Source organism: Macrotis lagotis, chromosome 1, assembly GCF_037893015.1.
Source record: "Macrotis lagotis isolate mMagLag1 chromosome 1, bilby.v1.9.chrom.fasta, whole genome shotgun sequence".
In the NCBI taxonomy this organism is placed as follows: domain Eukaryota; kingdom Metazoa; phylum Chordata; class Mammalia; order Peramelemorphia; family Peramelidae; genus Macrotis; species Macrotis lagotis.
The window spans coordinates 402,616,360-402,629,706 of NC_133658.1; the positions used below are offsets into that span (position 1 = coordinate 402,616,360).

The window sequence follows — 13,347 nt, forward strand, 5'->3', positions numbered from 1 at the left end:
GAGTTCAAATCAGGTGTCAGGTCTCCCTGACTCCACTCTATCCACAGTTTGGACAAATCACTTAACCCTAATCCTATTTACCTCAGTTTCCTCATTTGTAAAATAAGCTGGAGAAGGAAATGACAAACCACTCCAATTTCTTTACCACAAACTCCCAAATGGAGTCATGAAGAGTCAGGCATGACTGAAATAATTAACAACAGTGAAATTTCAAAATGGGTCAATAGTATTCAAGAGTGAAAAAAATCTTAGGCTCTATTAAGAAAGATGTAATTATGGTTTTATCTATTTTTCCTTAGTCCTAATTGCTCATATACAAAATGACTAATTGAAAATCTGTTAATAACAATCTACATGTATAACTTTTACCAGAATGTTCACCACTGAGGGGAGGGGGGTGGGGTGGGAAGGGAAAGTGGTAGAAAATTGTGTACCTTATAAATATGCAAGTGGATGAATGTAGAAAAAATTTTATAATATGTAAGTCGAAAAATAAAATAAAATATAAAATATGGAAAAAGGGATGCTAAAGTAAAAAAAAGAAAGAAAGAAAGAAAGAAAGAAAGAAAGAAAGAAAGAAAGAAAGAAAGAAATATGTAATTACCAGGACAATGGAGATGATAGGCTTGTTGTTCTTTGCCCTGGTAAGAAGAATTGTGTCCATTTCTAGGAAGCATATTTTAGAAAGAGCACTAATAAGCAGGAGCTCATTCAGAGGAGGGGCCTTAATATCATGGTGGTCCATGTGGATCAGAGAAATGAGAATTACTATAAAATATATATTTGGGCCCTTTTTATTAAAAGGGCTTTTCCATTTTACTCCCTATTCCTTGGATTGAGTCTGAATTCTTTTATCTCTGCTATATACTATAGTATCCAGGAATTTAATCCCTGTTCCTCAATTTTGCTATTTCCTACCCAGAATTTCACTCTCCTGACTCTCGTTCCCCACTCCATCCAATTTCATTTCTTAGGATACCACAGAATTTTCAAAATGAGATGCCCTAAACTACACTAAGGACTTTCGATCAGTGTTTCTCAGCTGATGTCTTCCAATCACCAGGGATCACAATACCAGAGGTCTTCTCATTCGTCTGCCTACTTTCTTTCTTGTTGGATATTCCTCTCTACTTTCCTCTTTGTATCCCCTATGGCAATGTTCATGAAGAGGAGTGCTAGAAAATGTTCAGAAGCTCTCCCCTAAATGAAATGAATTATCAGTGGAAAATCAATAGTCACTTTAATATGTTAAAAAAAAAAAGAAAGAAAAAGAAGACTCTTTCCATTAGTGCAAAAAAAAATTGTTTTCAGAGACAACACTCTTTTGCCCCTGAACCCAAGACTTCAGAATCAAGGAAAGAATTCAATATGATGAGGCATGAATGGTGTTGCATTAATAATTCACACCTGCAATAGTGGGGAGTTTCTCGACTAGGCTGTCATGTTGTGATTGCAAAATGACTTTCTTCAAACATACAAATATATTTACATGAGTTACTTAATGAATAGTACTGCAGTCACCACTTGGGAGATTTCTATTATTCAAATGGCTCCTCCAATTTCTGCGGCTTAATAACCAACATTCTGAATCCCATGCTGAATGACAGGGAATTCATCTGCCCTGAAATCACACAGATTCTTACCAGCTCCTCATTGGGGTACAGGACTTACTTATATTTGGCTGTCAATTCAAAAGAGGGATGTAGAGGAGGCAGAGCTTGAGGATACACTGAATTGTTGCAGGTAGACCATGTTTTTTTTTTCCTTGTAAAAATACAGTATATTGTGTCATGAAACGAGCTGAAGTACAATTTTATCTTACCCGGCCTTTGAGCAGCTCATAAGCAGTCACTCCCAGGGACCACCAGTCAACAGCAAAGGAGTATCCCATTTGTCTTCTTGAGGTGAACATCTCAGGGGCTGGAAGATACAGAAAAATGGGGCTAATGATTTCTTCCAGGTCCCTGATAAAATGAGTGTGTGTGTGTGTGTGTGTGTGTGTGTGTGTGTCTTAGAAAACAAATGTCTTGAGATATAAGCAGAATTCTGTCCTTCTATTCAGAAGTATCATCATTTCCTGTTGCCTAAATTTCTTTTTATGCTTTTTTCCCCCAAAGAAAAGGCCTTTGTGCTGAAGTAGGCTGGCATCATCCCCAACTTCAATGTCTGGGAGCTACCAAGACACTCAGATTACCCTCTTCTCATACGTCCCTGATTTTATTGCTCTGTTAATGCAGATTGTGATACAGTCTTCATAAATTCCAGGGGCTAAAAAAAAAAAAAACCAACTTAAAAAAAAGACAACCCAAAACATCACTGGGCAGGATCCTAGAAAAATTTCTAAGTTGGTAGGACAAGTCAGAACTTGTGCTCCACTGCCATAGCCTTTGATATGCTGCTGCAGCACTACAGGACTTTAGAGGAAGAATAATAGGAAAAGTGGCTCACCTGGAGACAACACTTTAAAGTTTACAAAGAGCTTTCTTTGAAACAATATTGTAGGTTAGAAAGTCAAATATCTTTGCCTCCACCCTAGAGAGACGATAGTGGCTTTCTAAGGGCCTGGCATTTCCCCATGGGACAGAAGATAGTTAAGAACAAGAAATCAGTCCTAGATATGGGTGTATTCATTAATGCTTAAATTTGTACAGGCAAACTAAGCCTTTTAGGACTACTGTATTTTCCCTTCATGTCTTGAAGACCATGGCATCAGGGAGGTGATGCCATAACAAGCACATGAAGTGGGTTTGAGTGAGGGGGAGCTGTGTTAAGTCACCAGCCACACTTTCTCCTCCACAGTCATCTGGGTCTAGTGGCCAGATATGAATCATGATGACTGAGATTGTTCTGGATGCTAGGCAGTCAGGGTAAAGTGATCTGCCCAAGGTCACACAGCTAGTAAGAATCAAGTGTCTAGGGTTGGCTAGGGGGCACAGTGGATAGAGCACTGGTCCTTGACTCAGGAGTACCTGAGTTCAAATCCGACCTCAGACAATTAATAATGACCTAGCTGTGTAGCCTTGGGCAAAAGCCACTTAATCCCATTGCCTTGCAAAAACTAAATAAACAAACAAACAAACAAACAAAAAGAGTCCAGTGTCTGAGACCAGATTTGAATTCCTATTCTCCTGGAATCCTTCTGACTCCAAGGGCAGTTCTCTATCCACTGCACTACCTAGCTGTCCTAGGACTAGTTGGATCATATAACAGCTATTAGGAACTATTAGTGACTGATTTTTAAAATTTTTAATTTAAGAAGTAAATAATTTCTTTAACATACTATAATAAAAAAAGGGATTGCAAATGAAACTGCAAATCTACTATGTGCAACTTGCTATTCCTTTCAAATATCCATTATTATGTGAATTTTTTTCCTACTTCCCCCCTTAGAGATGTCTACCTTAGAAACAAATATGTGTGTATGTATATAAATACACATGTGTGTGTGAAATTATTCTATAAATACTTCTATTTATCATGTCTTTCTCTGGATGCAAAAGTATCTTTCTTTATATGTCCTTTATAGTTAACTTGGATATTTATAATAGACAATTTGCTAAAAGTCATTCGTAAAACAATATTACTGTTATATGGTAACAGTAATGTTCATTGTAAGAGATTGATTTTCATAAATGCTCTTCATTAAATGTTTGTAGCTATTTGTTCAGAATTTTAATTTCCAGAGAAATTTTTCTTTTCTAAAGTTTACAAAGTACTTTATTTTGGTTCAGTATTTCACTTAATTCCCCAGCAATGCTGCCACATAGATACTTTTATGACCCTCATATTACAAGTAGTCTTTGGAGACATTGTACTAGACAGCTTCTAAAAACTGTTACTTTCACATGATAAAGGGTACCAGGGTCCACTACAGAATGTCTATTGATGGACTTATCCAAACCCTGATTTAAATTACAAAAATAAAAATGCAAAACAAAAACTACAATGCCTTCCACTAAGGTCAAGATTTTTTTAAATTCCTTATCTGGTCTCAAAAGAAGCTTGTAAATAAGATGGATAAAATGGGGCTAATGAAGAATTTCTCTTGGAAAGAAAGCACCTAGTACCTTGGCCTACCCAACCTCCCCCCCACCTTCTCATTGGTGATTCTATTGATTTAGGGCTCTAAACTAGAGGAAAAACTCCTTCTACTAATGCAGATCAACCATTGTTCTTTATTGACCTCAGGCATTGAGAATTTGAGTAATTTTCCAAGTATCACAAAGCTATGAAGTTATGGGAAAGATTTGAACCTTGGTTTGATTTAGAGACCAGCTCTTTGTCCACACTGTCATAAGTAACCCAAGCAAAAAAAAAAAGATGTTGAAAGAGCATACTCTCTTTCAGGAAATATGGATGTGGTACTGGGATTATGTTTTCTCTAAAGTATTATCTATTCCTTCTCTACTTTCAGCCCTATAGGAAAAAGACAAAAAGCATCATATTTTTTGCAAAAGTTAGTCAGATATTGCTTAAACTAAGCAACAACAACAAAAAAAATTGACTCTCTTCAACTTTCTCACCATGGAAACCAGACCCAGACCTTAGAATGATGAAAACCTTAGAGACACATGTCATTCCTGAAAATGACAGCTTAAAGTGTAGCAAATGGACTTACCAGTCCTCTTTATTCCTCTTTTATTATTATTGAGTACTAGAGTCTAGGATAGAAAAGGGCTGAATTACAGGCATTCACTTGTTTCAATCATGACAAAGAAGGGATTTATTTCATCCCCTGGTATTTGGAAACTGTGATTTGCTGGGTTTTGAAGTTCCATAAAATGAGGCTTATTTTTCTCCATCTGTAAAATTTTCTATCTGCTTTGGGGAATGGGGTCATTTTGTTAGCTCTCTCTCTCTCTCTCGCTCTCTCTCTCTCTCTCTCTCTCTCTCTGTCTTTGTCTCTTCTCTTTTTCTATTTCCCTCTCTTGTTCACTCTCTCCTCCCCCTTCTCTGTCTCTGTCTCTCTGACAGACCGTCTCTCCAATTCTCTCTCTGTCTCTGTCTCTCTCTCTGTCTCTCTGTCTCTCTCTCTCTCTGTCTCTGTCTCTCTCTCTCTCTCTCTCTCCACCCAACCAGGTAAGTAATGAAGTGAATGAAATACTAAAGGGAATGGATGAAATCTCACTAGGTAAACATGCTTCTTAAGTTGACATTAATATCTTTTCCCATGTCTGCCTGTGCTGTCCACTCCTCTTTGCTTCTCATCCAGGCAGAGCTTCTGCCCCCTTTCCCAGTCCCCAGCTTCCTGCTGTTGTTGTTAAGTTGTATCTAATTTTTCATGACCCTCTTTGTGGTTTTCTTGGCAAAGATACTAGATTTGTGATTTCTTTCTCAAGCTCATTTTAGAGATGAGGAAACCGAGGTAAACAGTGTTAAGTGACTTGTCCAGGGTTATACATCTGTTAAGGTTGAATTTGAACTGAGGCCTTCCTGATTCCAGGCCCAGAGCTCTATCCATCACAGCACCTAGCTATCCACCTACAGTTTTATCCAGGGTATATTATTTATCTCTGCATTATTTTTGCAATTGGTAGAGGTGAGTTGCTCAGAGATCCTCCAAAAAACTGTAACAATGATACTAGGGAGATTCCAGGCTGGACATAGGGAGGGCTTTTCATACATGCAAAATGACAAAATCAAGAGAAGAACAAAGCCCTTGATACTGGAATCCAAAAGAAAGGGTCATAGGAGATGTCCCCAAGAGTAAGAACTTGCTTTGCCTAAGACTGGTTCTGGTGAAGATAAGCAAACCACAAGAGTAGGATGTTTTTGTTTCATTCTTTCAGTATCTATTAATTTTATTTATTATCCCTTTGCCAACATAGTTCATAGCCCAGCTGGCAGCAAGGTAGAAGGTAGTTAGAGCACCAGCCCTGGAGACAGGAGGACCTTAGTTCAAATCCAGCTCTAAGTCTATGATCCTATGTGGATACTGTAAGGTGCTTAAGCTGAATAGAATTACTTCTGTTAACCACTTTCATTTCTTATAACGTGATGCAACAGATCAAACACTGGTATTTGAATCAGAAAGACTTGTTAGACTCCTATCTCAGATACTTATTTACTTTGGGACTCTAGGAAAGCCACTTGCTCTCACTCAACCTCAGTTTCCTCATGTAAAATAAGAACACTAATAGTATATTCCTCATAAGGTTGTTATGAGGATCTTATTTGAGGTTTAAGTGAATCTAGGCAAACCTTAAAGTTCTTATATAAATGGGAACTTATGTTATTTCATTTTCATTTTTCTTTTCCATGAAGTTCACAAAGAATTGGTCCTTGGAAAAGTCAAAATGCTATTATTATTCTTTTGTAAATTTAACATTGTATAGGCTATTGTACAGGTAGATAAAGTAATTGCTTTTTATAGCTGAACAAAAGTACTAGTAAGTAAAGTCATCCTCTGCAGTCTCATAGAAAGCATCTTCAGGATGTCTCTAGCAATAGAAAAGACCATCAGGTACTTCATTCTGTTTCCACATGGCTTTACTTTATTTTACTAGGTCACTGTAATTTGAAAGCTTTTAACGCCACGAAGCTTGGAGATTATGAATATTCAATATGGTAACATTTATTAGAAATAGAGTTCTTTGATGCTGAGTGAAGCAACAGAACCAGGAGAGCACTAAACATATTAACAGCAAAATTGTATAATGATCAGCTATGATGGATGTAGTTCTTCTCAGCAATTCAGTGATCAAGGACAATTCTCAAAGATGTATGATAGAAAATGCTATCCATAGTTAGAGGAAAAAAACTATGGAATCTGAATGTATACCAAAGCATACTATTTTCACTTTTAAAAACTCATTTTATGCTTTTTTCTCATTTTTTTCTCTTTAATTCTGAGTCTTCTTTCGCAATGCGACTAATATGGAAATATTCTAAACATGATTATACATATATAACACGTATATAAGATTATTTGCTGTCATGGAAAGCAGGGAAGTAAGGAGGGGAGGTAGAAAATAAGAACTTAAAAGTTTGCAAAAAGACGAAAGTTATTCATAGCAGCCCTGTTTGTGGTGGCAAAGAATTGGAAATCAAGTAAATGTCCTTCAATTGGGGAATGGCTTAGCAAACTGTGGTATATGTATGTCATGGAACACTATTGTTCTATTAGAAACCAGGAGGGATGGTAATTCAGGGAAGCCTGGAGGGATTTGCATGAACTGATGCTGAGTGAGATGAGCAGAACCAGAAAAACACTGTACACCCTAATAGTAACATGGGGGTGATGATCAACTTTGATGGACTTGCTCATTCCATGTGCAACAATCAGGGACAATCTGGGACTGTCTGCAATGGAGAATACCATCTGTATCCAAAGAAAGAACTGTGGAGTTTGAACAAAGACCAAGGACTAATAACTTTAATTTAGAAAACAAAAAAACTGATATCTTCTGAGCTTGCTATCTCTTATACTTTATGTTTCTTCCTTAAGGATATGATTTTTCTCTCATTACATTCAATTTGGATCAATGTATACCATGGAAACAATGTAAAGATAGGCAATTGCCTTCTGTGGGGGGTGGGGGGAAGGAAGTAAGATTAGGGGAAAAATTGTAAAACTCAAAATAAATAAAATCTTTAAAATTAAAAAAAAACAAAAGTAAAAAAAGATGAATATTAAAACTATCATTGCATATAATTGAAAAACAAAATTAAAAAAAGAAAATGGTTTTTGAGGTTTTATGGGTTCCTATTATGCTTAGATAATGATAATGACAATGGTAGCTTTTTTTCTTCTTCATTGTCCTCATTATTAGAGGCAGCAAATCATGGGAGATATGAGAGATCTGATCCTGGGAGCATTAAGTCCTAGATTCCAGTCCTCCATTATTAACTGTGTGGTCCTATATAAATTACTTAACCTTTAAGACTATAATTGCAGAACAATTGCTATTCTGAAAGAGCAGAGGGAGTTTAAGTTAAAAAAAAAAACAATCTTACCAGACATACCCCAAAATAATTGCTTAACTTTATAAAACAGTTTAAAGACACCATCCAGTACCAGCTGACTGCTGGTGCTCTGGGGTTGGACAATCACAGGTCCTGCTGCTATTTAGTAGCCTATCATTTAATTGAACAAATAATCTTTTGGCTGCTATGAGTTTCTTTGTCAAGGTCTAAACACCGCTTCTATGACTGACAATCAGATTCACAGAGGAGGAAAAAAAGAGAATGTTGAAACTGTAGAACAGAGGTTACAGTTCCTCGGGGGAAGCAGGAGTACACTTGCAAATCATTCCTGGCTGGTGCCAACAAAAATACTCATGATTTGCATCAACTGAGACTGGACTTCATTAGAAGACACCCATGTGATTTCCACACAAGTGGCTTTCTTGGCATCTCCTGGTGCACTGGGAATGTCCACTGGAAAGTTATACTAGTGTTCCTCAAGATTCTTCAGATGATCTCTGTAAACCAAAATGACAGGACTCAGAGATCCCTGGCAGACCAGGCTATTTTCATTAGGGTGGTCAGCACCAAACCACCCCTCAGCTTTTACCACTGACCCTGAGCCTACAAGTCCCAACTTTTTGTTCTCTCCATCAATTACTGCCAGGATTTTTTGCATTGCAAATATCTGGCTCCATGTACCTGCCAAGATAATAAAAATAATAGTCATAAGAATGGCTGGAATTTATGCAAAACTTTGTCATTTATAAAGTATGTTTTACAGACATTAGCTCATTTGAAGCTAGTCTTTTCCTGTTTATTAGCCCTTTGGGGATTTTAGCTTTTTTTTTAAATCAAAGGATTAGTATCATAGTTATAATATCCAATGTTTATAAAGCACTTTAAGATTTAAACAAAGTTTTACATATATATTATTTATTTGCTTCTCCTGAAAACTCTGTGAGTTAGCTACTGCAAGTATTATTATTATCTATATTTTATGTAGGGGAAGCTGAGTCTCAGAGAGGTTAAGAATTTGTTCATTTTTCCAGAGATAATAATTCTGACTCCAGAGAGACAGATTTCAATCCCCAAGTCTCTCCTGACTCCAGGGCTGCATTGTTTTCACTATACAACATTCAATCAAGGACATTTAAAGTTTTCCTATTAACTATTATACAGTAATCCAAGAAACATAATATGACTATTTTAATAAGGAAGGGGAGGAAGGAAAAAAAGATTTTTTAAAAGGTGAATTTGTCCTGCTGGCATTTAAAGCACTTTATAAGTTGGCTCTAACCTTGCTGCCTTCTCAGCCTTGTACATTATATGCCTTTACAAACTCTACAAACCAGGCAAACTGGGTTATCCGCTATTCCACACACCTATCACTCCACTTCTATGCCTTTGCATTGGCTGTACCCCATGTTTATTCAGCATTTCCTCTTTCCCTTTAACTCTTAGAATCTCTAATTTCCTTCAAAGTTCAGCTCAAGTGTCATATTCTCTAAGCAACTTGTCCTGATGAATTCATACAGGTGCTTGTGTTTTCTCCCCAAACATTATTTTGTATCAATTTGCCTATATTTAAACATTGTTTCTTCCAATGGAATCTAAGTTGTGCAAGACACTGACCATAACTCTGAGCATACAATAAATCCTTAATAAATAAATGCTTATGAATTGAGAATATGCCTGATCCAATTATAGGGTGTTTCCTTATACTTTAAGAAGGTAACAACATGTGAAAGAAGAAAACCTAACAGTACCAGTTTTCTAACAATATCTCCAAAAAGCTATTATGAAAACATTCTGGTACTGACTAAGAAATAGAGTGATGGATCAATAGAACAGATTAGGAATACAATAACCTGTGGTAAATGACCATAGTAATCTAGGGTCTGATAAAACCAAAGATACAGGCTTTTTCACAAAAAATTGCTGGGAAAACTAGAAATCAGTTTGGCAGAAACTAGGCATGGACCAACATTTTACACCACATATCAGGATAAGATCAAAATGGATGAATAATTTAGACATAAAGAGGGATACTAGAAGTTAACTGGGAGAGCACCCAAAATTTTACCTGTCAGTTCTATGGATTAGGGAAGAGTTTATGACCAAAGAGAGAGAGGATCATGGGATGTAAAATGGATAATTTTGATCATTTAAAATTTTTAAGAATCTGCCCAACCAAAACTAATGTAGCCAAACTTGGAAAGAAAACAGGAAACTGAGAAAATTTTTACAGCAAATTTCTGATAAAGGCATCATTTCTTCTTTTTAAATTTATATTTATTTTATTTTTGTACAAATGATTTTTATACATTATTAAAATACCCTTGTTTAAGAGTAAACATAATACCCCCAAAAATAGACCCTCATAAGCAATAAAGAGGAAAAAATTAAAAATAAAATAAAAAAAATAATAATAATAGGGGCAGCTAAGTGGCACATTGGATGGGGCACTGGTCCTGGAGTCAGGAGCACCAAAGCCCAAATCTGGCCCCAGACACCCAACGATCACCCAGCTGTGCGACCGCAGGCAAGCCACCCAACTCCATCTACCCTGAAAACCCCTCCCCCCAAAATAATAATAATAATAATAATAATAATAATAATAAAATGTGCTTCAGTCTGTGTTCCAACACCACCAGCTCTGTTGCGGATGGATCACATTCTTTAGGATAAGTCCATCACAAAAGCTTATTTCCATAATTTTCCACTGTTGCCATTGCTGATCGCAACTCCCTCTATTCATACTTCCCCACTACCATACACTATATTTTCTCTCTCCTTTCACTCTGTCCCTCTTCTTAAATGTGCTATAGGGTAGCTGAGTGGCACAGCAGACTAATCACCGGCCCTGGGGCCAAGAGGCCCCGAACTTACCTACCACCCCTAAGGCTCAGCAACCACTTGGCCCCGTGGTCCCAGACAGGCCATCCAATCCCAACCCCTTGCAAGAAGTAAAAAAGAAAATGTGTTATATCTGACCACTCTCCCGCGTGATCCACCCTCTCCTCCATCACTCACCACCCCCCCCACCCCCCCATCCCTCTTCTCTCCTTCTTATTCTAGATGTCTATACCCCATTGAGTATATATGCTGTTTCCTCTCTGAGCCACCTCTGATGAGAGCGAAGGTTCCCTCATTCCCCCTCGCTAAAGGCATCATTTCTTAAATGTATAGGGAATGAACCCAAATTTATAAAAATGAAATCCAATTGAAGAATGGTTAAAGGACTTCTTTCAGAAGAAGAAATCAAAGTTATCAATAATTAAATTAAAAAAGAGCTAAATTGCTATTGATTAAGAAAATGAAAATTAAATCAACTCTGAGATACCATCTCACCTCATATCTATCACAATGGCTCACATGACAGAAAGGGAAAATGATAAATGCTAGAGGGATGTAGAAAATATGTAATACTAAATGCATTGTTGTAGGAATTTTGAACTAGTTTATTCATTTTGGAGAACAATTTGGAATATGCTCAAATAATTATGAAATGTGCATACCTTTGACTTCACAATACCACTCCTAGGTCTGTACCTCAAAGAGATCAAAGAAGAGGAAAGGACCTTTTTGTACAAAAATATTTAATGCAGTTTTTTTTTTTGTGGTAGCAAAGAATTGGAAACTGATGGGTTGTCCATTGACTGGGGAATGTCTGAACAAGATGTTGTATGATTGTGATGGAATACTACTGTGCTATAAGAAATTATAAGCAGGATGATTTCAGAAAAACTTGAGAAGACATATGAACTAAAGCAAAATGAAAAGAGTAGAACCAGGATTGCATTGTATACAATAATAGCAACATAGTAAGGACAATCAACTATAAAAGAATTAGCTACTCTGATGGAGACAATGATTAAAGACAATTTCAAAGGGCCCATAATGAAAAATGCCGTCCATCTTCAGAGAGAGAATTGATAAACTCTGAATACAAACTGAAACATACGTTTTTACTTTATTTTTCTGATATTTGTATTGTTTACTTTTGTAACAAGGCTAATATGGAAATATATTTTTCATGACTTCACATGTATAATTGATACATTGCTTGCCTTCTCAAAAAATGGGAGAGGGGCAGGAAGGAAGGAGAGAATTTGGAATGCAGAAGTTTAAAAAATTTAACTTTTAACATGGATTTGGAAAATAGCTAAGAGAGTAAAAAATATTTTTTTTAGAAAGGTAACAAAATTCACAGATTAGCTTTAAAAGGATGTATATTCTACAGCTGATTGACATTAGAAGGGATTTTAACACAAGAGCTCTATGCAGGGGTAATAAAAAATACCAATTTAAATAATCAAATAAATTCCTACCCATGTAAGGTTTGGTGCCAGCAACTGTGGTGATTTTCATGTCCTTGGTCAGCATGGCAGCAATATTGAAATCTGTAATATGCACATGTCCTATGGAAAAGAAAAGAGTCAAGGTTAGGTTTTAGAATAGGGGTGGGAAACCTTTCTTTTCTGATAAGGACCATTTGGATATTTATAACATCATTTAATTAATTAACCCCTAAAAACCCCCTAGTCTTTTTAACAACTGCTTTCAACAACACAATCCTTCTACATCCATTAAAATCCCAGTTATTCAGTATTCCAAGAATCTGGAAGTAAATGTCTCTTGAACCTTTTTGGTCGCAAGGGCCTAGCAAAATGTCTAGTACATGATGGCACTGAATAAGTCCTTGATGGTTGATAGACTGATGAAGTTCCATTGATTGTGGGGATGACTGGAAGCCCAAAGGGTAAAAAAGAACACAAACCCTATCTATGAAAATGATAACTCTATTAAAGATCTGACTGCAAATTTGTATTTACATGGGATAGGGATACATGAGATGGGAAGTCAGTTTCCTAATTTTCAAGTTCAATTGAAACCCAGGTGTTAACTAAGTCCAAAAGGACAAGAAGTTGACAGCCAATCAAAACCCAAAGGAAAAAAAGTAATCAATATGTCCTTTGTACTTTATCCATGGGAATATGCAAGAGTGCTGGAGCCAGCTCACTTATGAGATGGAACTGTTAAATTTTCATTGTGAGCTTTTACACTTTGGAAATTGGCAATTGCTACAAATCAGGACTTAATTTGTTATCTTGTTGATTGTCTAGACTTAAGAAAAATGTTGGTGAAAATGTTAATGATGCAGATTGAACTTAAAAGTATGCCTTAACTATAATTTTTTTTCCAGGAAACTAGATGGTAAGTGTTTCCCAACACACTTCTAGAATTATGCTTTTGTAATATTGAGGGAATGAGATTAAATTTTTCTTTTTTTTCTCATTCATTCATTTATTTGTTTATTTTTTTTCTTTTTCTTTTTTTTTAGGTTTTTGCAAGGCAGTGGGGTTAAGTGGCTTGCCCAAGGCCACACAGTTAGATAGTTAGTAAGTGTCTGAGGCTGGATTTGAACTCAGGTACTCC

At 36.4% G+C, this 13,347-nt stretch overlaps 1 protein-coding gene across 1 annotated transcript in view; it reads right to left on the minus strand.

Annotated features, from left to right (window-relative positions):
• The window catches only part of LOC141506158 (serine/threonine-protein kinase 32A), a 150,822-nt gene that overhangs the window by 29,307 nt on the left and 108,168 nt on the right, over positions 1 to 13,347 (minus strand). The window contains exons 7-8 of the mRNA XM_074212669.1: positions 12,240 to 12,329; positions 1,823 to 1,920 (exon numbers count right to left, since the gene is read on the minus strand). Of these exons, the coding sequence (XP_074068770.1) occupies positions 1,823 to 1,920; positions 12,240 to 12,329 (188 nt within the window). The remainder of the gene's footprint in view (positions 1 to 1,822; positions 1,921 to 12,239; positions 12,330 to 13,347) is intronic.